The sequence below is a fragment of the Oncorhynchus nerka genome, linkage group LG24 (genome assembly GCF_034236695.1).
Source record: "Oncorhynchus nerka isolate Pitt River linkage group LG24, Oner_Uvic_2.0, whole genome shotgun sequence".
NCBI lineage: Eukaryota > Metazoa > Chordata > Actinopteri > Salmoniformes > Salmonidae > Oncorhynchus > Oncorhynchus nerka.
In genome coordinates this window covers 51,536,854-51,562,766 of record NC_088419.1, presented here as the reverse complement: position 1 = coordinate 51,562,766, position 25,913 = coordinate 51,536,854, and the positions used below count along the sequence as shown (strand labels likewise).

The 25,913-nt window shown below is 42.7% G+C and overlaps 2 protein-coding genes across 3 annotated transcripts in view; one reads left to right on the top strand and one right to left on the bottom strand.

Annotated features, from left to right (window-relative positions):
- Positions 1-399: 399 nt before the first annotated feature.
- LOC115108115 (TM2 domain-containing protein 1) lies at positions 400-11,001 on the bottom strand. Of its 2 annotated transcripts, XM_065008954.1 has the most exons (7): positions 10,803-11,001; positions 9,015-9,089; positions 6,123-6,231; positions 5,646-5,737; positions 4,035-4,108; positions 1,954-2,066; positions 400-1,051 (listed from the first exon to the last, which is right to left on the bottom strand). In XM_065008954.1, exons 1-6 carry the CDS (start codon positions 10,999-11,001, stop codon positions 1,956-1,958), a joined length of 660 nt encoding a protein of 219 aa, XP_064865026.1. In that variant the 3' UTR covers positions 400-1,051; positions 1,954-1,955. The 2 variants fall into 2 exon arrangements, with proteins under 2 accessions (XP_064865026.1, XP_064865025.1); XM_065008953.1 differs by having other exon boundaries at positions 400-2,066.
- A 1,438-nt stretch (positions 11,002-12,439) lies between these two features.
- The window catches only part of patj (PATJ crumbs cell polarity complex component), a 205,433-nt gene continuing 191,959 nt past the window's right edge, over positions 12,440-25,913 (top strand). Inside the window, exons 1-4 of the mRNA XM_065008500.1 lie at positions 12,440-12,640; positions 14,342-14,539; positions 15,072-15,211; positions 15,889-16,081. Coding sequence (XP_064864572.1) covers positions 12,440-12,640; positions 14,342-14,539; positions 15,072-15,211; positions 15,889-16,081 — 732 coding nt within the window. The remainder of the gene's footprint in view (positions 12,641-14,341; positions 14,540-15,071; positions 15,212-15,888; positions 16,082-25,913) is intronic.

Sequence of the window (25,913 nt, the reverse complement as noted above, 5' to 3'; positions counted from 1 at the left end):
CTGAGGTCTGGGGTGTGCTGCCCTGCTGTGCGTCTGCGCGATGGGGGACCGGGGTGTACTCTCACTGGCCTGATAGATGAGCTACATGAGCCTGAAAGCCATCTTTAAAACATATGGGTGTGACACTCCTAATCTACACAGTGCAACAGAAAGTGATGGGGAGAATGTGTTGTACAGTAGGTGGGCGAGCTGGATATTCTAGATGTGGTATCAGTATGGATATCCGACACCACTACGGTGAATACAGCGGTTCATCGATTTGTTATAGCCAGAGTTGTGTTGCAGCGGGAGGTTGCTTGCTGTGGAGGGGGTTCATGGTGAGGACATAGGAGCGGAGTGTTTTCCTTTACGAAAGTAATTTTAATGGCGGGATAACGTCATTTACAAAAGGCGGCCATGTTCATTAAATGATCACTTTATTTACAAAAATCTCAAATGACAAAATGAAAGCAGAAAGACAGTCATACAGTACAATTAGTTCCCTTGCTGCCAGACATACTCAAAAACCACAGATGACATTATGTTTACAGTACACCGTTCTCAGTGCAGATTCTAGATTCTCATAGGAGTATAACGATGACTTGAAGCGCTATGGTGGTGGTCATCAACCCACTGGTACTGGAGAGCTACACGGTGTGGCTAATGTTGTGTTGGAACAAAAGCCTGTACTGTAACCCTCCGGGACCTGAGCTCGTGTCCACGGGTGAATCTCAAGTCTTTCCTTGGTTCCTTGTATCCTCATCTCCTCAGATTTGATGTTCAAATGCATTTTTACATGTTTTATTTGACCCCTTTTTCTACCCAATTTCTAGGTATCCAATTATTCAAATGCATTTTGAGGAGAAGACAAGGAATGAAGGACAAAGAAGCAAGGAGAGACTAAGTCTCGCTTCACAGGCTCTACTCCTGACATTGGGGGTACATGCAGACAGGAGAAGTGGACTCGGAATAGTTCGTATGTGCTGGTTGGGTGAAAAATAGGATGCCAAAAGAGGGGCATAATTTAAAACGACAGCATTCAGACAGCATGTTGTTGTTTTTCACTTTCGCCCTGAAACGACAGAAAAGAGGTTGCATGCAGTATTTTGTTGTTGAACTTATATATTTGATAGAGTCAGTGTTAAATTCTCATGTGATGCCTAGCAGACTGTACAGTGTGGGCTCATGTACATATAATTTTGAATGTCATACAGCTGTAATAAGAATGTCATGCAGATGTAATAAGTGGACATTCAAAATGACATTCTATACAGAAGTATGTGGACACCCCTTCAAATGAGTGGAATCTTCTATTTCAGCCACACCACGTTGCTGACAGGTGTATCAAATTGAATACACAGCCATGAAATCTCGCCCTTTCCTGTTTCAGCAGGACAATGCCTCCGTGCAAAAAGCAAGGTCCATACAGAAATGGTTTGTCGCGATCGGTGTGGAAGATCTTGACTGGCCTGCACAAAACCCTGACCTCAACCCCATCGAATACCTTTGGGAGGAATTGGAATGCCGACTGCGAGCCAGGCCCAATTGCCCCAACATCAGTGCCCACCCCACTAATGCTCTTGTGGCTGAATGGAAGCAAGTCCCCGCAGCAATGTTCCAACATCTAGTGAAAAGCCTTCCCAGAAGAGTGAGGGCTGCTATTGCAGCAAAAGGGGGACCAACTCATGATTTTAGAATGAGATGTTCGACAAACAAGTGTCCAAATACTTTTGGTCATGTCGTGTATGTACAAGACGTGCAAACTGTTATAAAGTGGCTCATCTCTCGTGGACAGACTTCATAACATGTAAATGGTAGCGGATGCAGTTACATGACATGTTTGTTCTGGGTTTCCACAATTACACAGCGAATGACTCGCCAAAGCCTGTTGTCTCTAACTAACATGCTATAGACTTGAGATTCACCCGTGTACCCCGGTGCGGCGTGTCTAACATGCTATACTCGTGTACCCACCCTCAGGGTGAGATCTGGGTTCTTCTATAGGTGTCGTTGGTGATGGAGAGACGTGTGAGTCTGGCACCGTAGTAGTCCACTATGTAGTCAGACTTATCCGATGGACCCACTATCTAAAAGGAAGGAACAGAGGAAAGACATCAGGTTACACACGGTGAAAACCTGGGTCCAGCAGATAATACACTTCTGATTTGGTACTCAGCAATCGCAGCGGAGTGGGACTAGTGAACTTACACACACCTGAGTGTGTAAAGGGAGCAGAAGCTGAGTCCAGCTACGTACAGCTTCCTCCTCTCCCCCAGTCCCATCCAGACATAATCAATGAATATAAATTATCACATGTCCCAGGTGTTTACTCATTAGTTCTCAAAGATGCATTTGCCCGCTCCGACGTTGCTTTTAGTCGAGGTAGTTAGCCGTTAAAATATGGGGCTTTAGCGTGACGTCTAAATGGGCTCTCCGGGGACGTGGAACTCTTTATCAAAATTGTCACTCTTTAAAAAGGTGGAGAACGAGAGAACCTGGCCGAAGCCTATACAGCTAATTGAGAATGTAAGTGTTTTGCTGTGCGCGACAGCCGAAGCTGCTTAAAAGCATTGCTCTCTTAGGGCCTTCAATAAGAAATTAGGAGAACAATAAACAGTGCGCCCGTCGCCTCGCTTAATCAAAGTGGCCAAACGCACGCCAACGCCCCTTTCTAAGGAAATAGCGACTTTATAAAGGCCTGCATCCACAGTAGGATGTGGAGGAGAACTGGGGAGGACGAGAAAAAGTATACTGTTTCTCTATCACGTGTATGTGTTTTTGTCTCAGATGTGATACAGGGAACTGTTTTGGTAAAATTCTGGAAAAATCGCATTTATGATGCACAGTTAAAAAAAACTATTTTTAAGGATAAGGACACAGGTTTCATTCAACACGGGAAACGAATGAACAAACCAAACAAATAAGTGTGCTTTTCGTCCTATAAAATCTGGCCATGTTGACAACCAGTTAAAGCTAAAGGCTTTCTCTGTCCACGTGGCCTTATTCACAACCCTAAGTGTATACCGTAGCAAAAGTTTGCAACAGAAAGCGGAAAAAATTCAAGTAGTCCCTCCCCGTTTTGGCCGACTTGCTTCCATTTGGTTCCTAGTGAACACAAACCATGTATGGTATCCTGTAAACACTGGTTCCTTAATGGAGACGGCGAAGGTAAAGAGGGGTGAGCTGAGGCCCTAACAGGATGACAAATGGACTGGCCTCTCTTTGTCAGGCTCGGGGGCCATAAATGGGGGGTTAGGGGGGTCCTGGGGGACGAGGAGGGGATGGGGCTAGAGAAGCCCCTTTGCGAAAACACATCACAGTCTCATTAACCCCCATTCATAGAGAGGTTAGTGCTGAGCAGAGGGCCACACAGACACAGGTGCTCTTCTGAATACAAACAGACACACAGACACACACACACACACACACAGCATCTTCCTGACTGGCTTGGCTATGCTTCTGTTCAGTGTTACGTGGCCTGCTCTGATTAGTGTGTGTGTTTTGCTTGACCATTGCATCAAAGCCCAAGATGTTCTGTAAGGACCAACTTTGCTCCACTCGTTTGATTACCATCACTGTTCGGGTTCAGACACACCAGCGCGCTGAACTATCGGCAGACAAACGCTACATCCCACATTCGGTGCGACGTGTGCGAGCCTTTAGTGGAAGAGAGCGACTGTTTATTCACGGGGGTGCACTCAAATTGAGAAACGTCTTTTGAAATCGTAGAAATAGCTTTGTAAAACATACAATTATCATACTGATAACATCACAGTGGTTTCCTAACTTCTGTTTGCAGTGTGACCCAATGAGCCTTTTAATGTTTCTTGTGACCAACCAATGTAGTCATCTGCTGTGACCCAAAAGGAACCAGCTTCTACCCACAATTAGGGATCACTGACCTAACACACCCTTGTCATCACCACATTGGATGCATAAACATTTACTTTCAATGTCACTGTGAGAAGACCATGGATTTTCACACACATAACCAAAAGATAGAGGGATTACTTAGCAGCTCTGTGTTCCACAGCTGTTCCCTGAATGCCACTTACCTGCATTGAGATCAACATGAAATCCACCAAGCTCCCAATCCCACAGAAGCCCACAGTGCAGAACTTGAGCAGCCCTAGAGAGAGAGAAAGAGAGAAGCAGAGAGAGACAGAGAATGAAAGGGGGAGACATAGTCAATGTGGGATGAAGCTTAAAGGGGCACACCATGTCTCTTTTTAAAGTAGGTATAAATAAAATCCTGCCTGGCCCCTAATCATAATTTGCTACCTATTGTGTGAGCAACGCTTCGTTGTTTACATGAAAACTCTCCCATCCAGGCGACTGGGCAACGTTTCAGTTTATCCCCCGTGTTCCGTTCCAACTTTGCCCGTGTGACGCAGAATGGGAAATTAACTTGCAAGGCGAAGGTGAACGATTTGGAATGCTTTCAGTGCTGGGTGAATATGTGTCTGAGTGGAGAGGGTGTATGTGTGCACGTGTGTTTTTTTGCTGCCTGCTTTGCTTTCAGAGAGAAATGGTGCTAAGTCAACTTTGTTTCCAAAACAACGGAGGATTGGGAACAACAGGTCTTTATCGGTGAGAGGGGCAGTGAAGTGGAGTATGAATGTGTGCAGCCGCAGGTCGTGCTTTAACTGTGCACTGAGAGTGTGAATTGGATGCATGAAAACCCAGAGCAAGGGCAGTCATTCAACTAGACACATTCTCCTTTCAACATTCAAATGTCACTAGCCTACAACATAGTCAAATCACTACACTAGCCATATCTTAGGGCGGGTGACATCACTGGGCAAAGGCTACTGGTGCTCGCTAGCCCCACATCTTCCACACGCACGCACACAACTAAACGATGAGCAAATTCTGGAAACGGCAACTCTTGTGATTAAAACACAATTACTCCAAATCATTATTAACAACAATGTACATTTCTCTATTGGGGGGAGGGGTTACGTAGGTAGCTTTGTTGATTTTTAAAACAATGGCCATCAGGTGTCTGCTCTACAAAACCACTGCCCATCTTGCCAGCTTAATACGCCACTGTTCCATGGCGATGCCCACGCCAACCATGCCAAATCACGCTGCTAAGTGCAGCCTCTAAAGCTTGCTCATGCCCGTCCAAAGGAAAAACAAAAAAGCCCCTGAAATGTGAAGAATCTTGGATGGATTTTTAAAGCAAATAAGCCTTGCAAATACTTGAATAGAATATATAATAGATACATAGCACACCAATACTCGTCCTGAACTTTACAGCAGGGCTCTCCAACCCTGTTCCTGGAGAGCTACTGTCCTGTAGGTTTTCACTCCAACCCTAATCAACCACACCTGATTCTAGTAATTACCTGGTTGATAAGCTGAACCGGGTTAGTTACAACTGGGGTTGGAGTGTAAACCTACAGGAGGGTATCTCTCCAGGAACAGGTTTGGAGAACTCTGCTTTACAGCAATGATAAGTCAAAGGTCATACTGTAAACCAGGGTTATTAAAATATTACCCTACGAGGTCCGGAGCTTGCTGTTTTCTGTTCTATATGATATTGAATTGCACCCACCTGATGTCCCAGGTCTAAATCAGTCCCTGATTAAAGGGGAACAATGGAAAAACGCAGTGGAACTGGCTTCGAGGTTCAGAGTTGAGTTATAGGACTATAGGCCTACCTAAAGCTGGGTATCCCAGGTAGAAGCGATCAGCACCTAACCACCCCAGGAAGAGGGACAAGGCCACTGCTATTTTGTAGGAGTAACCGCTCCTGCAAAGAAATCCCATTTTAGTTTGAAGCAGTTCACTAATGCTTTACATGTGTAGACATTACATATGATGGGGTATTATTTAGGCTAATCAATATCAATAAAAAAAATACTTTCAGGGTCATATTCAATAGGCATGAAACGGGAAGGTACTATCTGGTGTGTATTCACTTGGAACAAAATGAAAGCAAACAAAACGGGGAGGGACCTACCTGACTTTTCCCAACATACATGTTTTGCTACGGTGTGCACTAATGAATACACCCGAACATGTCCAATAAGAAATGTTTGTTTCGATTTTCCGTTGCAAAACGTTTTGCTATGTTGTGCCCTTATAAGTATTCAACATTTCCACAGTGCCGAATGTCTGGTAATACAGATACATACACATTCCTGCAGGGGATGCTCTGGTTGAAGCCCACTTCCTCTCCGCTGAACCGAAACTCTGTCCCGTTGGACAAGCGGCAGCTGACATTCGGAGCAGGTAGGCATTCCACTAAAAAAAACAGATAGGCCAGGCTAAATCAACACAAAAAAACACAGGAAAAACGTGTCGATTGATTGTGAGTTTGGGTACTTACACACACACAGATTCAGAGCTGTCATATATTATAAAGATTTTATATACAGCGTTTTCTGAAAATATTCAGACCCCTTGCCCTTTTCCACATTTTGTACCGTTACAGCCTTATTCTAAAATGTATTGAATTGGTTTTTTCTCTCATCAATCTACACACAATAACCCAAAATGATGAAGCAAAAACAGGTTTAGACATTTTTGCTGATTTATATATCTTTTTTAAAACATCACATTTACATAAGTATTCAGACCCTTTATTCAGTACCTCGTTGAAGCACCTTTGGCAGCGATTACAGCCTTGAGTCTTCTTCGGTATTACGCTATGCTTGGCACACCAGTATTTTGGGAGTTTCTCCCATTCTTATCTGCAAATCCTCTCAAGCTTTGTCAGGTTGGATGGGGGAGCATCATCGCAGCTATTTTCAGGTCTCTCCAGAGATGTTCGATCGGGTTCAAGTCCGGGCTTTGGCTGGGCCACTCAAGGACATTCAGAGACTTGTCCCGAAGCCACTCCTGCGTTGTCATGGCTGTATGCTTAGGGTCGTTGTCCTGTTTGAAGGTGAAACTTCGCCCCAGTCTGAGGTCCTGAGTGCTTTGAAGCAGGTTTTACATTTACATTTAAGTCATTTAGCAGACGCTCTTATCCAGAGCGACTTACAAATTGGTGCGTTCACCTTAAGACATCCAGTGGAACAGCCACTTTACAATAGTGCATCTAAATCTTTTAAGGGGGGTGAGAAGGATTACTTTATCCTATCCTAGGTATTCCTGAAAGAGGTGGGGTTTCAGGTGTCTCCGGAAGGTGGTGATTGACTCCGCTGTCCTGGCGTCGTGAGGGAGTTTGTTCCACCATTGGGGGGCCAGAGCAGCGAACAGTTTTGACTGGGCTGCACGGGAACTGTACTTCCTCAGTGGTAGGGAGGCGAGCAGGCCAGAGGTGGATGAACGCAGTGCCCTTGTTTGGGTGTAGGGCCTGATCAGAGCCTGGAGGTACTGAGGTGCCGTTCCCCTCACAGCTCCGTGGCAAGCACCATGGTCTTGTAGCGGATGCGAGCTTCAACTGGAAGCCAGTGGAGAGAGCGGAGGAGCGGGGTGACGTGAGAGAACTTGGGAAGGTTGAACACCAGACGGGCTGCGGCGTTCTGGATGAGTTGTAGGGGTTTAATGGCACAGGCAGGGAGCCCAGCCAACAGCGAGTTGCAGTAATCCAGACGGGAGATGACAAGTGCCTGGATTAGGACCTGCGCCGCTTCCTGTGTGAGGCAGGGTCGTACTCTGCGGATGTTGTAGAGCATGAACCTACAAGAACGGGCCACCGCCTTGATGTTAGTTGAGAACGACAGGGTGTTGTCCAGGATCACGCCAAGGTTCTTAGCGCTCTGGGAGGAGGACACAATGGAGTTGTCAACCGTGATGGCGAGATCATGGAACGGGCAGTCCTTCCCCGGGAGGAAGAGCAGCTCCGTCTTGCCGTCTTGTTTTCATCAAGGATCTCTCTGTACTTTGCTCGGTTCATCTTTCCCTCAATCCTGACTAGTCTCTCAGTCCTAGCCACTGAAAAACATCCCCATGATGCTGCCACCATGCTTCACCGTAGGGATGGTGCCAGGTTTTCTCCAGCTGTGACACTTGGCATTCAGGCCAAAGAGTTCAATCTTGGTTTCATCAGACCAGAGAATCTTGTTTCCCATGGTCTGAGAGTCCTTTAGGTGCCTTTTGGCAAACTCCAAGCGGGCTGTCATGTGCCTTTTTACTGAGGAGTGGCTTCCGTCTGGCCACTCTACCATTAAGGCCTGATTGGTGGAGTGCTGCAGAGCTGGTTGTCCTTCTGGAAGGCTCTCCCATCTCCACAGAGGAACTCTGGAGCTCTGTCAGAGTGACCATCGGGTTCTTGGTCACCTCCCTGACCAGTTTGGTCCCCCGATTTCTCAGTTTGGCCAAGCGGCCAGCTCTAGGAAGAGTCTTGGTGGTTCCAACCTTCTTCCATTTAAGAATGATGGCGGGCACTGTGTTCTTGGGGACCTTCAATGCTGCAGAAATGTTTTGGTGCCCTTCCCCAGATCTGTACCTCGACACAATCCTGTCTTAGAGCTCTACGGACAATTCCTTCGACCTCATGGCTTAGTTTTTGCTCTGACATGCACTGTCACCTGTGGTGCATGCCTTTCCAAATCATGTCCAATCAATTAAATGTACCACAGGTGGACTCCAATCAAGTTGTAGATACATCTCAAGGATGATCAATGCAAACAGGATGCACCTGAGCTCAATTTCGAGTCTCATAGCAAATGGTCCGAATAGTTATGAAAATAAGGTATTTCTGTGTTTTTAAATATTTTTTTAAATTAGCAATAATTTAAAAAACCTGTATTCACTTTGTCATTATGGGGTACTGTGTGTAGATTGAGGGGAAAATGAATTTAAGCAATTTTAGAATGAGGCTGTAACGTAACAAAATGTGGAAAAAGTCAATGGGTCTGAATACTTTCCGAATGCACTGAATAGCCTATGTATTTCAGTATGCATTTTGAAAATGAAGGACATATTCAAATTGATGTGTCCTAATCAGCAACCATAACAATTCAGTTTTAAAAACTATATTTAAACTCTGACTTTTTTTCGGGAGGACCTTGGGTCACCCAAAGACAATTCATGTTACCCACAAAATACCACATACATTGAAATGCATAACCACTCACCCCAAGCTATCATGTCCTTGCAGTTCGCAGGTTCCTGAGTGGCATCATCTATCCGTGGTTCTTTGCAAAGATACTTGAACAGCATTAAGGCAATGACCAAATATGAACTATCACTCACAGCATATTAAATAATACAACATATCAAACAAGTTGTGCTTGTGTCGTGATGTTGATATGCTGCACCCATTCAGTCAGTCATTATCATCAGCGTTCTGAGGAACACTACATTACACAACAATAATGTATAGAGGTAACTAGTTATCTAGCTAGCTTTTAGACCAAGATGTACTCTTAAGGAGCCTACTGTTACTCCTTAAGGTCCAAGGACCATATGTTATTTTCAGAGAGACTGGCCCTGGCAGCCAAAAACTCCATCTAAACGTGAATCGATTCTTAATTGCGATATGGTTCTAGAAACATAAAGCCCTTTACTTTCATATCACATTAAAATAAATCAACAAATGCAAAACGTACACTGTTTTAACCGGCTTAATCACAGTTGCAGCCAACAGTATTTTTGAGTGAAAACACATTTCTGGCAGCCTTCTTCCGTTACACACTAGATCATTGCTGCGGGATGTAGATAAACTGAAATAATTTAGCCAAATTAGGCTAAAAAAATAAATAAAGTCCACTAAATATTACTCATGTCTATACAGACATAAATAAAATATTTCAAAATAGGCTACCACACTAAAGAGCATAATGTATCTACAGATATCAATAGCACCTTAAAAACTAGCTATGGATTAAGTTTTATCACAAGCACTCAAAGTCAGGAAGGCTGTAATTTGGGCAGTGTGCTTACAAACTGGTGTAAACCTTCACACGTTTTGAACAGGCTATATTTCAGAAATTACCAAGAGAGACTCATGTCTACCATACCCAACAAATGACAGCAATAGGCTAATGCTATTTATTTTACAAAAGCCTACTTATAGGCCTAACCTATCTTAAACGAAATACAGAGCACACAATTAAAGACTGATCAAACTTAATTTAGCCAACGAAAAAGTCAACAGAATAAAACAAAACACGTTTTATATATTTAAAGAACTGGTTTAGATGAGTAAATAGGCCTACATTAATAACAATGACATGCAATAACAACAATGATAAAACAAATGATTATGAACAAATTAATAAAGTTCCAAAATTGTATCCTACCTGAATAGCAAGTTACACAGTAGCCTGCATTTGGCAATTTGTGTGGTATAAAAAATACAAAATTCTGCTCATGTCTTCTATCACGTAAATGACATAGACATGCATGAAATGTGTTTTTATGTAATGCCAATGCTTTTCCAAACCGTGCAAAAAAAATAAAAAATAAATTGAAATCCTAAAAACGTGTCTGCTCAACTGTATGCCACTACGCAAATGTGATTATAGATGCATGCAAATCTTTATTACAGAGGGGGTGGATATTTTCTCTCGCTGGAACGTGGAGATATGGCCTTGTGGGAACAGAACAGTACACTAACCCTGTTAAAAATGTGTATCAATTTAATCTATTTTATTTTTCCCTGGTATTAAAGATCCGCGCATGCTTCCAAAACCGTACCGCAAGCGATGCACGTTAATGTTCAGATCCGAGACCGTTTCACAATTTGATGAGTTAGGTACATTGTTTCCCAAAAGTACACACTTCGCAGGCTTGTGTTGTTAGCTAGCTAGCTAGCTAGCATGTTACCAGATAGAGCTAGACAGGTAACGTTAGCTAGCGAACTGGAATCAAAACCCTGTCATTGTCGTGATTTGCTAAAACAAAAAATGTAAAAAGATATTGTCCCAAGCGTAGACTTTTACAGCTATCGACATCATTTCCGAGAACACGGTGAAAATGGCAATACGTACAGTCAAAGAAGATGCTCAACGATAGAGTCCGTAAACAGAACAGCCAACTACCGTGAGACGCCATGTTGAACGTTGTCAACACGCCCACACTCCCATCACGTGACATCAAAAGGTTTTTAAAGCGACACATCCGACGACTGTGTCGTCCAAGATCCAACTCGTGTGATTTCGTACCGGTAAGACTTGGTTTCGTCTTTAAAAGTAGTTGAACTGATAACTTTGAACTTAAAGCGACAAGAGAGTGTTACTATTCAAGTGATAAACTCGTTTAGTCTTGTAATAAGCAAAACAACAACAACAACATGCTAATGCTATGCTAGCCAATAAGTTTATGTATCGCAACAGCTTACGTTATTAACTAGCTAACAACATGATAGCACAGTATGGTACTACTGACAGTAGCTAGCTGACTCACTGACGTTGGCTAACTATCTAACGTTAGCTGAATAGTTCGAGAAGCTCTGGTAGCATTTATCGTTACAAGTTGTTTTATTGGGTTATATTATCACCCGACAAAGGCAAAGCTGTGTTTTAAGAACTGTGCTAGTTAACCGTACTTACTCAAACAAATGTTTTTTTTAACTTCATGCTTTGGATGAGTTATTCAACTAACGCTACAGCTACGCAAGACCAATGGAAACATGATGATTCTGTGCACCTGTTGCATGTAAAGCAAAACAGGCGTTACAGCTAACGCTGCGTCTCTAAAGTTATTAGGCCTTTACAGTATAACGTTAAACCTTTCTGATTTTGTGGATCCGTTTTCCCAGTAGTGTTATTTATTTATCTTTCGCTCGACTTTGCTGCTCAGCTGATTAAAAAAAATAATATGACTTCCTGCTTCAGGTAAGGTGCGGATTCGGTGATAAACTTCCGCTGTACAGGTAGGGTGCGAAAGAAAATACATCGCTAACTGTTACAAGATAACTTTACGCTTATGTTGCTTCATCGTCTTTTGGTTTTAAGCTAATATAATAGCCTAACTTTCTCGAGGTTTGTTAACATAATATATTGCCACACAAGCTAGCCTATCGAAACTTGTTCACTGGCAATGTAAATAACCCATGCTATTGCGTAGCTAACAGAAGGACGATTGTGTATTTGACAAAGGCACATTGACCCACTTTTAGTTGCCACCAAACTAGTTTGAATTGAACATAGAAGACTTCCAATACTTTTGTATTGTGTACAAGACATGTTGTTTAGGCCTAGACTATTTGATCGACCGAGCTCAAAATCAGTTCCACTTTGCCCCTACTACATAATCAGTTGTATTGTTGTTGATGGGCCTTTTATTTTATGTATTGTCAACTGCCTAAAGGTTGATTAATTGTTGTTCTATGTTGTGTGTTTCATGTTTGCACCTCTCCTCCACTTAGTTCCTTACAGGTTGCGTCACAAAATATATCCAGACTGAGGGAGGACAATGTATGAAAATGTCCCAACAGGTACATTTATCTGCTCTCATTATTGAACTGTTTAATGAACCGTATGGGATATAAATGTGCAAAAACTATGCTTTTCACAATTATTGAAAATGTTGTGTGTGTGTGTACATGCACATTTCCATGGGCCTGTGTGTGTGCCTCAGTCTCCACAGGGAGCGCCAGCAGGTGCTGCAGGCCTTGGAGCGGCTCCAGGCTAAGATGGCCCAGAGGGAGGAGTGGACACACAGTGAGAGGCTGGGGGTGCTGAGGGACGCCCTACAGAGCCCACTGCTAGGACACATCCTCACGCTGCAGCACTCCATCAAACAACTCAAAGACCAGGTAATAATCAGAGAATGACGTGCTAACTGTCTTTGAGGACCCATGCATTCGGAATGGAGCATAATGGTGATGGAGTGAGTTATGGACATTTTAATTTGTTATATGGCCCATTTATGATTAAGGCTTTGTCGGATTACTTGAGTTTGTAAACCTATCCCAAGTTAATATATCCCAAGAGAAAGTTGATTTTTAATGCCTTGTAACATTTCTTTTTTGTATAAAAATGTTGAAACCCCTCAATGTCAGTGTTTGTTCAGTCTACAGAACACAGCATTCTGAACCTTTTTCTTCAGCTGAAAAGGAGGTGTAAAAAAAAGCAGCCTGGCACTTTCATTCATTTGTATTCTGATCACGTTTTTATTGGCGTAAAAAAAAAACTCCTTACTAACAATAAACAATCCACATGCCAAATTAAGATAATGGCAATAACCGATGCCTGCCTTCATATTCTAAGTGCTGCGAAGGTCAGCCGAGTGTCTATGAATGCGTCAGGTGAAAACCTATAGCGGAATAGAGAGGCGGAGGTGGTGGCACTGGTGGGTCGGCTCTTTTGTGGATCTATCAAGCTTTAATATCTACTGTCTGGGTTTGAGTAACTGCCTTGTCGGAGATGTATTGATGAATTGGCGGGGAAAAGCTGCTCCGTCAGCCTGGGCTAAATAAACAGGAGACTGATAACTTTCCACAATGTGAGTCTAAAGGTCATTAATACATTACCTGTTTGGGACTGGCCAGAGCTGCTACTGCTGCAGAGGAATCTATTGATTTTTGTTACCCCCCCCCCTTTTCTCCCCCTTTATTTTTCTTCTTTTAGTTTGCAGACATTGTCTCCACATGTAAAGGCACCATTGTTTCTCTTGCTCTTGTATCTACCGCAAAGCTAATCTGCGGCTGTATTTCCTATCGTGGGAAAATTGGATGTGAAAGAATGCAGCTTACGTTTGGATTTTGGTTGAAGAAAGCAGCCTAGAATGGCAGCATTTCCTTTTTTTTGTGTGGCTTTACCCAATTAGATATCTCTCAACTTGTATCTTTAGTCACATAATCACATTAACCCACTAGAGTCGATTGACTCACCTGTACGTCAGTCTAAGTAACATTATATGTAAAAAGAAAAAATCCCCATCAAAATCCACCAGTTTAAGCATGAGAGATGTTTTTTTTGCATTGCCTGCGTCTCAATCCACCGCATCTGCCGATGTAGCGCTCCCACATCTGCTGTGAAAGGTGGCAGAGCTAGAGCGGTGTTTATCAGAATGTAAGGCATCCCGAAAATCGGTCTTCTCACAAAACGTCAGTAGCGTCCAAACAGTTTAGCCCACTTTGGAAAGGGGTGACTCCCACCCCAAACATATTTGGCTGTCCTTTTTTGCCAATTATGAATGTGTTATTCAATGCCTTTCTATGGGCTGGCTATAGTAGTAAAGGCCAAAATCAATATTTTATCAATACATGTTTTTATATATACCTAAAGGGGTTCTAGAATTCAAAATCAAATAGTTAATTGATCCATAGTATGACCATCTCTAAACATTCCACGTGTCAGCTAAGCACCCCCCCTCCCCCAATGTCTTAGACTCTAAAGAATTAACAATTATTTGACTATTTTTTTTTTTGTAAACAAAGCGGTGCTATCACAGCTTCCTCATTATCCGCCACAGTGAAAAAAAAACACCAAATCTCATCCTCTCCTCCCCCCAGCTGAACTGCATGCCTCCCGACACCTGCAGTGAGTTCAGCTTCTCCAGGAAGGGCCAGCTGATCGTCAGTGCCAGCCGCCCGGCCAGCAGCCTGTGCACATCCGGCCCCGGCTCGGTGCTGTCCAACGGCTCAGCCCTCTCCTCAGTGGGTCTCCGCTCCCCCGACCAGCTCCAGAGATGGCTCCACGCTGCCGCCAAGGTTCTGCACCTGTTCTGCCCACGCACACGCCCACCTGATGCTGTTGTCACAGCTAGCTATGATACTACCACGGTTATGGCCATGTGTACTAGGTCTGGTGGTGGATAGATGGTGGTTTTAGAATGTGTCACCTGTGTATTGGTGTGCTGTATTCAGTGGAGAATGAAGATACTGTGGTTTTAAACAGTTTTACCTGGGTATTTAATTTACTGTGTTCTGTGGAGTTATAGCTTTAAACATTTACCTTTTTGTATTTTATGTACTGACTTGAGTTTAAAGGTATACTTGGGGATTTTGGCAATGATGCCCTTTATCTACTTCCCCAGAGTTAGATGAACTTGTGGATACCGTTTTTTTGTCTGTCCAGTATGAAGAAAGTTAGAGGTAGTTTCAGCTGACTCGGGGAATTAGATAAACGGCCCCATTGCTAAAATCCTGAAGTATCCCTTTAAATTGATGCATTTGAGACGTCTTCTGTACATTTTCAATATTTATGACATGACCTATGTAATAATTGTGTCTTATGTTGTAGGGGAGGCCAACTGAGCACATCAGCCTGCCCAAGCCCCTGTCTGGAAGCCTGGGCTTCAGTGTGGTAGGCCTGAGGCCGGAGGGGACTGGGGGCCACGGGGTCTTCATCAGACAGGTCCAGCCTGGAAGCATCGCACACAGGTACTCCCTCCTTCTCTTTTACTACCCCTAGTGTTCATTTGGCTCTGGTTAGAGTTTTACAATTCTGGTAATTTCCCCCAAATTCCTGGAATCAGGAGGGAATAAGCAGGAAATGTGGAATCCTCCAACCAGGATTTCTGGAAAAACCTGAGATTTTTCAGAGTTATTGGAATCTTGCACCTCTAGTTCAGACCAACTCTACGACAACGTTCTCCAATATTACCTGATAATCTAGTCAAGGACACCTTAATATACGCATATTAGAAGCTTGCCAGCTCTTATTAGGCCCCCTTCCAAGGAAAACATTAGTCATAAACAATGCATAATATGCTTGTATCAGCTTATGTCAACAACAAAGGGTATGTAGAGACATTTCTAGTTAATTTAACACTGCTTGTAACGGGCACTGCCAAAAATTGGAAACACAGACCACTGATGGGTCACTGTGCTGTTATAGAGAGACCTTATGAGCAAATAGACACATTTTTTAAAGAGGTTATCTCCTATGGGACTTCCTGGCTAAATAAACATGCAAGATACACATTCCTTGTTTCTTCTGCTTGCTCTTTGATGAGGTCTAGATGGGGTTACTGTGAAAACTATGTCCATTTCTGATGTAGAAAGGGCTTTACAAATGATATAATCCTTATTTGTATTGTGTGTGTGTGTGCCGGTAGGGATGGGCGCATGCTGGAGAACGACCAGATCCTGGTGATCAACGGGACCCCCCTGGACCAGAGTGTCACCCAGCAGCAGGCCATCACGCTGCTGCAGCAGCCTGGGGACAGAGTGGAGCTGGTGGTGGCCCGGAACCCATCAACTGCCACACAGCACACACCACTGCTCCCCCCCGGACCCATCATTCAAAATGTAAGTTCAAAGCATGTATTTATGAATCTCAGTAAGAAAATGTCTTCATATTTTGATATATGTTCTACAGACCACTGTCATGTCATGGTGCTACATTGGATTTTGGCCCTTTCAAATGCGTACATTAAAGGCAATGTGCTTTCACTGTTTTGAGCGCTGCATGGTATTTGTTGAGGTTGATTGGTCGGAAGATATTCATGGGTCGCATTTTTCGCCACTATTGTTTTGAACGTTCTCTTGAGGACTGATGCCCAACTGAAGATTCTACTCAATGCCTTCTCAATGGCCGCTGATGAAGATTTTGTCTAAAGTGCATTATAGAAGCTTGGAAACAAGGTGACATTTCAGAAGGAGGCAAATAATTATGATGTCTTTTTGTCATCTTTATGATGTCGCCAGATTGACCTTAGATGCATTATAACTTCAGCTAGCTAAGATTGAGGGGACAGCACCACATTTTTACTAGGAAATGTTAGCATTGCTATCTAAACTGAACAAAAATATAAATGCAATATGTAAAGTGTTGGTCTCATGTTTCATGAGCTGAAATAAAAGATCCAAGACATTTTCTATAGTTACAAAAATCTTATTTCTCTTAAATTTTGTGCACAATTTTTTTTACATCCCTGTTAGTGAGTGTTTCGTTTTAGAGAATACCAACTGGTCTCACAAGCACAGACCACGTGTATTGCATTGTGTGGGCGAGCGGTTTGCTGATGTCAACGTTGTGAACAGAGTGCCCCATGGTGGGGTTATGGTATGGGCAGGCATAAGCTACAGACAATGAACACAACACTAATAAATTTATTTCATCATTAAGAACTCAGTCAAATCTATGAAACTGTTGCATGTTACGGTTATATTTTTGTTCAGTATATTTTTGACTAGCTTTGCTTGCTAATGGCACCAATGTCGTCATGTAATTTTGCCGATTGTCATAATGATAAGTTGTTTCCAACTTATTATTTGCCAAATTGAACAACGACATCGTATTTCCACGCTACTGTAGTGTAATTTAGACTAAACAGTCATTAAGCCATGTTCAGAATGACTGGCTGTGGCGTCTGTAGAGCGTTCATAACAACATCAACAATGTGATGGAGGTGCAACCCATGATTAGGAGGCAACTGTTTCTTGTTTTAAAAGTCGTACTTTTATTTTGGTTAAAAATGTTGAAGTGTTTGCCCTCGTGGCCTTCTGGTCAACGTTTTTAGCGAAGACCAATCAATATAAGCGCTAGGGAGAAGTCAGGTCGGTAACTAGGCAAATCAACTTTTTTCTGTTGAGCTGTACATCAACTCATGTTGTCTACTGATCTCTCGCAAATTTGACTCCCATGCAGGGGTCTATAGGGCACAGGAGTGTCAGGATGTCTAACATCTAGTTTATACTTTTTAACACTGTCATTAAGGCCAAGGCTATTTCCTGTTATTCTGTAGCCTGTCACGAAAAACAGGCACTTGACCGTCACTGTAGAGTAAATGGCATCAATCTGGTTTGTAGGTCAGGTTTTAGGTGATGCTACTTGACTCTATATGAGTCCAAATTTGAAATTCATATTTATGCAGTATTTTACTACCTGTGGGCTGTTGACATTGAGTGTATGATGTTGATGTCCTTATAGCCTAAAGGAAATCAAGTTAGTGCTTCACTTGCAGGTTTGCCTCCTGACAATATGTATTTAAGTCACTGTGCGCTAGCTCAATCAATGTAGACCTAGAAGTAAAGGAGAAGAAGCGAGTTCGGAGACCTAATGCATAGAAAAAGTGAATCATAGATTTGTTGTTGTGTATTTTGACTGTTTTACCTGTCTTTAAATCCTCTTGTCTTTTGAGCAATGGTCATCTAAGACTATAAGAAGCAATGTTTTTAGTTGATCCATTTTTCATGAATTCAAATGGTGAAATGACGTTTTAGCTTTCCTCTGGTTATTCAGTGTCAGGTAACCGACACTGAACAAAAATAGAAACACAATATGTAAGGAGTTGGTCCCATATTTCATGAGCTGAAATAAAATAACAAAGTTTTATTTCTTAAACATTTTGTGCACATCTGTGTTAGTGAGCATTTCACTTTTGCCAAAATAATCCATCCACCTGACAGGTGTGGCATGTCAAGAAGCTGATTAAACAGCATGATCATTACACAGGTGCAGCTCACTAAAATGTGTGGTTTTGTCACACTATACAATGCTACTGATGTCTATTTTGAGGGAGTATGCATTTGGCATGCTGACTGCAGGAATGTCCACCAGAGTTGTTGCCAGAGAATTGAATGTTCATTGCTCTATCGTAAGCCAGTGTCGTTTTAGAGAATTTGGCAGTACTTCCAACCGGCCTCACGACCACATGAAAGGATTTCTGCACCAACTGTCAAACCGTCTCGGGAAGATCATCTGCGTGCTTGTCGTCCTCACCAGGGTCTTGACCTGACTGCATTTCGGCGTTGTAACCGACTTCAGTGGGCATATGCTCACCATCGATGGCCATTGGCACGCTGGAGATGTGTGCTCTTTGCAGATGTATCCTAGTTTCAAGTTGGCAGACAGCATGTATGGCGTCGTGTGGGCGAGTGGTTTGCTGATGTTAACATTGTGAACAGAGTGCCCCATGGTGGAGGTGGGGTTATAGTATTGGCAGGCATACACTACGGACAACAAACAAAATATTTTATCGATGGCAATTTGAATGGACAGATACTGTGATGGGATGCTGAGGCCCATTGTCTTGCCATTAATCTGCCGCCATAACCTCATGTTTCAGCATGAAAATACACAGCCTCATGTTGCAAGGATCTGTACACAATTCCTTGAAGCTTAAAATGTCCCAGCTCTTCCATGGCCAGCATACTCACCAGACATGTCAACCATTGAGCACGTTTGGGATGCTCTGGATCACCGTGTATTACGGTGCTCCAGTTCCTGCCAATATCCAGCAACTTCGCACAGCCATTGAAGAAGATTAGGACGTCAGGCCACAATCAACAGCCTCATCAACTACTGTACCAGTCAAAAGTTTGGACACACCTACTCATTCAAGGGTTTTTCTTTATTGTTACTATTTTCTACGTTGTAGAATAATAGTGAAGACGTCAAAACTATGAAATGACACATGTAATCATGTAGTAACCAAACAAGTGTTAAATAATTCAACATATTTTATATTTCAGATTCTTCAAAGTAGCCACCCTTTGTCTTGATGACAGCTTTGCACACTCTTAGCATTCTCTCAACCAGCTTCACCTGGAATGCTTTTCCAACATTCTTGAAGGAGTTCCCACATATGCAGAGCACTTGTTGGCTGCTTTTCCGTCACTTTGCAGTCCAACTCACCCAAAACCATCTCAATTGGGTTGAGGTCGGGGGATTGTGGAGTCCAGGTCATCTGATGCAGCACTCCATCACTCTCCTTCTTGGTCAAATAGCCCTTACACAGCCTGGAAGTGTGTTGGGTCATTGTCCTGTTGAAAAACAAATTATATTCCCACTAAGTGCAAACCAGATGGGATGGCGTATCGCTGCAGAATGCTGTGGTAGCCATGCTGGTTAAATGTGCCTTGAATTTCTGGAATACACTGCCATCAGACACATATAATTGCACCACATATCACACTTTCACAAAATGCTTGAAGACATGGCTAAAGGTAAATCAGATTTCTGATCCCTAGCTGTGTGTTGCCGCTTTCCATGTCTAGCTTGTGAGGTGTGGAAACACTTTGTCGCTTTTATGAATTTTGTCTTGCTGCTTTTTGTTCTGTCTGTATGCTATGTCTTGCTTGTCCTATGTTGCTATTGTCTATATTGTAATTGTTTTTAATAACCTGCCCAGGGACTGCGGTTGAAAATTAGCCGGCTGGCTAAAACCGGCACTTTTACTGAAATGTTGATTTAATGTGCACTGTCCCTGTAAAAAATAAAATAAACAAAAACTCAATTCTACATAAATCACTGACAGTGTCACCAGCTAAGCACCGTCAGACCACCTCCTCCATGCTTCACCTGGGAACCACACATGTGCAGATCATCTGTTAACCTACTCTCCGTCTCACAAAGACACGGCGGTTGGAACCATAAATCTCGAATTTGGACTCATCAGACCAAAGAACAAATTTCCACTGGTCTAATGGCCTTTGCTTGTGTTTCTTGGCCCAAGAAAGTCTCTTCTTATTGGTGTCCTTTAGTAGTGGTTTCATTGCAGCAATTCGTCCATGAAGGCCTGATTCACACAGTCTCCTCTGAACAGTTGATGTTGAGATGTCTGTTACTTGAACTCTGAAGCATTTATTTGGGCTGCAATTTCTGAGGCTCGTAACTCTAATGAACTTATCCTCTGCAGCAGAGGCAACTCTGGGTCTTCCTTTCCTGTGGCAGTCCTCATGAGTCAGTTTCATCATATCGCTTGATGGTTTTTGCGGCTGCAATTGAAGAACCGATTGGAAGTTCTTGAAATTTTACGTCTTGACTGACTTTCATGTCTTTGCATATTTGAGCTGTTCTTACCATAATATGGACTTGGTCTTTTACCAAATAGGGCTATCTTCTGTATACCAACCCTACCTTTTCACAAGACAACTGATTGGTTCAAATGCATTAAGAAGATAAGAAATTTCACACATGAGCTTTTAACAAGGCACACCTGTTAATTTAAAATGCATTTCAGATGACTACCTCATGAAGCTGGTTGAGCGAATGCCAAGAGTGTGTAAAAAAGCTGTAATCAGGGAAAAGGGTGACTACTTTGAAGAATCTAAAATATTTTTTTTTCACTTTTTTTGGGGTTACTACATGATTCTGTGTAATTTCATAATTTTGATGTCCTCACTATTATTCTTCAATGTAGAAAATAGGAAAAAATAAGGAAAATCCCTCGCATGTGTAGGTGTGTCCAAACTTTTGACTGGTACTGTATATGCAAAAGAGACGTCGCCCTGCATGATGCAAATGGTCCGGATACTGACTGGTTTTCTGATCCATGTCCCTACTTTTTTCTGTATCTGTGACCAACAAATTCATATCTGTATTCCCAGTCATGTGAAATCCATAGATTAGGGCTAAATAAATCAAATCCTTATATGAACTGTAAGCCTTTGAAGTGATTCCATGTTGCGTTTATATTTTTGTTCAATGTATAAGCAGGCAAAGATTGGTAGTTATTAATAAAGTGTTATTGTCATTAAACTATATTGGTGCAAATAGGTTGAATTTTTTTAAAAATCGGAACTGACATGTGAAGGGAGTTGTAGACTTGCAGTGGGTGAAAATGAGACTGGCTATATCAACACTGGGGTGACGTATACGATTAACCTGAAGCTCCGACAACAAACATATGGCATATATTTGTTATAAACAGAAACAGTCCTAACCGTTGCACATTAAATTAAAGGCCCAGTGCAGTCAACATGATTACCTTGTGTTTCATATGCACTGAGTGTACAAAACATTAAGAACATCTTCCTAATATTGAGTTGCACGGCAACCCCCTTTTCATCTCAGAACAGCCTCATTTAGTTGTGGCATGGACTCTACAAGGTGTTGAAAGCGTTCCTACAATGCTTCCCACAGTTGTCTAGTTGGCTGGATGTCCTTTGGGTGGTGGACCATTCGAAATGCACACAGGAAACTGTTAATCGTGAAAGACCCAGCAGTGTTGCAGTTCTTGACACAAGCTGGTGCACCTGGCACCTACTACCATACCTTGCTCAAAGGCACTTCAATCTTTTGTCTTGACTATTCACCCTCTGAATGGCACACACGCAATCCACGTCTCAAAATTATTACATGAGAAATTGTTTTGAAGCTGTAATGTACTTAATTGTTACCCAGAAATGATTTGATATTGAGAAAAAACCGCTGTATTGGACCTTTTTTAAAATAACCACAAAGAAAAGCCCTCAGAAAAAAAAAAAAAAAGTAATGCAAACGAGACGACAGACAAGTTAGGCCTAGTTCCAGCGATTGAGGTCATTCATCGTGTGCTTTTTCACTATTCCTGTTTTTAATCCAGTTTGGATTGAGGCCATATCCTGCTTACGCATCAAGCAGGGGCCTTGCTTTACCTTGTGTTTTATTCATGTTTCTCTTGAGGTCGTGTTTAATGGAGCGCTGGCAAAAAAGAAAAAAATCTGGACTTGATTTTTATTACAGTTTTCCCTGGCCTATCTATCACCCTGAGCCAAGATTCCGCCTCTACAAAAACCCAGACACCGCTCGCTGATTCTCTTGAATTGTCAGCTTGGCATTAGGGCTGTGACGATACCAGTATCGTAATATTTTTTTCCCGTGGCAAAAATAAAAACACGAAGCGGACCCAACTGTTGGGTCCATTTTAAAGTCCTGCTGTATGTAACAGTGTGCTATAACTTGGAAACTAAATACATGTGACTGGATGAAAATATGTTTGTTTCTGACATTAGGGGCTGCCTTCCAATAAGTCAAATCCGCTTTGTGTTTTGTTTCCTTGCTATGACCCTAACGAGTATCGCGATACTGGTATCGTCCCTGCCCTACTTGGCACCACTCTCTCTCTTTGTTCTCTCTTTGTAACCGTTGGGTTATGTCGTGAAAAGGTGACATAAAATCACTCTGATCGCCATCCTGTTTATTGCGTATTTTTACGGTCATAGTTTCCGTCAGTGTGACAGGGCTCCGTATAGATGGAAAACAATCTCTCTACCTGTTGAGGATGCCAAAAGCAACATCCGCACAACGATTCTTCCGCACAACATCTCATGTCATTCGGCCCCTCTTGTCCCTGATACCCATCAACTGAATCTTCCCCTTAAACAAATGTTCCTCTGCTCCCAAGCTCCTCTTTTAAACAAGCCCCCCCTGCATTCTGTCCATCCAAACTAGCTCTCTTACCGTGAAAAGCTGAGAAAATATTGACCTAGGTTTGCTTCAGGGATTGGTTTCCTTCGTTTCTGTGCCTTAAATTGCATATTGTACAGACGCTAATATTGCTCTGGAGCGTTCCTCTCTCTTGTCCACCCACCTCATACCTGACATTCTCACTATACACGGCTTCTAGAGCACGTTGGCATAATCTTAAACCCTACATTTCTTTGAACATTTAAAAAAATATGTCTGACATGATACACTTCTATACTGTAATGAGATGCTTTGCCCACAAAGTGTGAGTGCTAATTATAGGATACATTTTGAATCATAATGAATAAGATTACATGGACAGGGGGGGGGGGGACCTGATGTCAGATCAGCATTCCTACTCCTAATACGGACCTTGCTTCCAGGAGGGATGATCTGGGAGGCATGTTGTTCCAGGCTCCCAGTAAAACTGTTTTTCTTCTCTGAAACTGAGTGCTTGGGATGAACGTTCCCATTATGGCTTTTTCATTAAAACTGTCAATAACCCAGACCTTTGTTTGTTTGGGTTTCGTTAGACAACTCTTTTGTCTAATAATTATTTAACGTTTCATGGGGCTGAACTGTCAATATGGAAGGAAATGCACTTTGGCCCACTGTTTTCCCTGAATTGTTTTTAGTCCCTGCTCACAGCATTTGTGGGATTGAGAATATCAAGCGTATGTTAGGTCTTTAGTTACATTAATGAAGTTGTTCAAATACTGTGTTTAATTCTCATGATGTCTAGTTAAGTGAATAGTTATTGTTCCAACAGGCAGTTGCTTGGCCTATATTAATTATGATAATTTGGGCTCTGTTTAGTTGCCATGACAGAAGGGTGTAGCATGTAAACATACTTTATGTGATAAAATCAATTAGCCTATGGCGCTGAAGGAGATGGCTGCCGTTTTACCATCCCGTAACCAAATGTGCTATTGTGTTTTTTTTCTAGTTATTTGTAAATTATTTTGTACATAAGGTCTTCCCTACGTCTTATCACCAAAATAGCTTCTAGATATCAGGAGAGCAAAAACTCACCCCGTACTGGAGGAATATTTTTTTCTTCAACGAGTCGGACGCGAAGGATTTACTTCAGACGCCCGTCAAGGCCCTCATCCCTGTCATTTGCAGGAGAAAGAGACCGGTATCGGTCCTATTAGCCAACGTACAATCAATCGATAATAAAATAGATTAACTACGGTCACGTATACACGTGACATTAAAAGCTGTAATATCTTATGTTTCACCGAGTTGTGGCTGAACGACGACATGAATAACATACAGCTGGCGCGTTTTAAGCTTTTTCGGCAGGATAGAACCGTGCCCTCTGGTAAGACCAGGGGTGGCGGTCCATGTATATTTGTAAACAGCTGGTGCACGAAGTCTAAGGAAGTCTCAAGGTTTTGCTCGCCTGAGGTAGAGAATATCATGATAAACTGTAGACCACACTATTTACCTAGAGTTTTCATCTGTATTTTTTGTAGCTGTTTTATATACCACCACAAACCAATGCTGGCACATAAGCAAACAGGAAAACGGTGCCACCAGTGGCCGGGGACTTTAATGCAGGGAAAATCAAATCCGTTTTACCTAATTTCTAATGGCATGTTAAATGTGCAACCAGGGGGGAAAAATAACTCTAGACCACCTTTACTCTACACACCGAGACGAGTACAAAGCTCTCCCTCGCCCTCGTTTTAGCAAATCTGCACATAATTATAACCTGATACCTGCTTACAAGCAAAAACTAAAGCAAGAAACACCAGTGACGAAGTTAATAAGAAAGCTACAGCACTGTCTTGCTAGCGCAGACTGGAATATGTTCCGGGATTCTCCCGATGGCATTGAGGAGTACACAACGTCAGTCACTGGCTTCATCAATAAGTTCATCGACGACATCGTCCCCACAGTTGACCGTAAGTGCCCCAACCAGAAGCCATGGATTACAGGCACCATCCGCACTGAGCTAAAGGGTAGAGCTGCCGCTTTCAAGGAGCGGAACTCTAACCCAGAAGCTTATAAGAAATCCCGCTATGCCCTCCGACGAACCATCAAACAGGCAAAGCATCAATACAGGACTAAGATTGAATTGTATTATATCGGCTCCGACGCTCGTCAGATGTGGCAGGGCTTACAAACTATTCCACAAAACAAAGGGAAGCAGAGCCACGTGATGCCCAGTGACATGAACCTACCAGATGAGCTAAATTACTTCTATGCTCGCTTCGAGGCAAGTAACACTGAAACAACATGCATGAGAGCATCAGTGGTTCTGGACGACTGTGTGATCACGCTCTCCGCAGCCGATGTGAGTAAGACCTTTAAAAAGGTCAACATTCACAAGGCTGCAGGGCCAGACGTATTACCAGAACGTGTACTCCGAGCATGCGCTGACCAACTGGCAAGTGTCTTCACTGACATTTTCAACCTCTCCCTTTCAGAGTCTGTAATAAAACCATATTTCACCATAGTCCCTGTGCCCAAGAACACTATGGTAACCTGCCTAAATGACTTCTGACCCGTAGCACTCACATCTGTAGCCATGAAGTGCTTTGAAAGGCTGGTCATGGCTCACATCAACACCATTTATCCCAGAAATCCTAGACCCACTCCAATTTACATAACGTAGATCCATAGATGATGCAATCTCTATTGCACTCAACATTGCCCTTTCCCACCTGGACAAAAGGAACACCTATGTGAGAATGCTATTCATTGACTACAGCTCAGTGTTCAACACCATAGTGCCCTCAAAGCTCATCACTATGCTAAGGACCCTGGGACTTAACACCTCCCTCTGAAACTGGATCCTGGACTTCCTGACGACTATCCCCAGGTGGTAAAGATGGGTAACAACACATCCGCCACGCTGATCCTCAACACGGGAGCCCCTCAGTTTGCTGATGACACAAGTCATAGGGCTGATCACCAACAACTGTGAGACAGCCTATAGGGAGGAGGTAAGAGACCTGG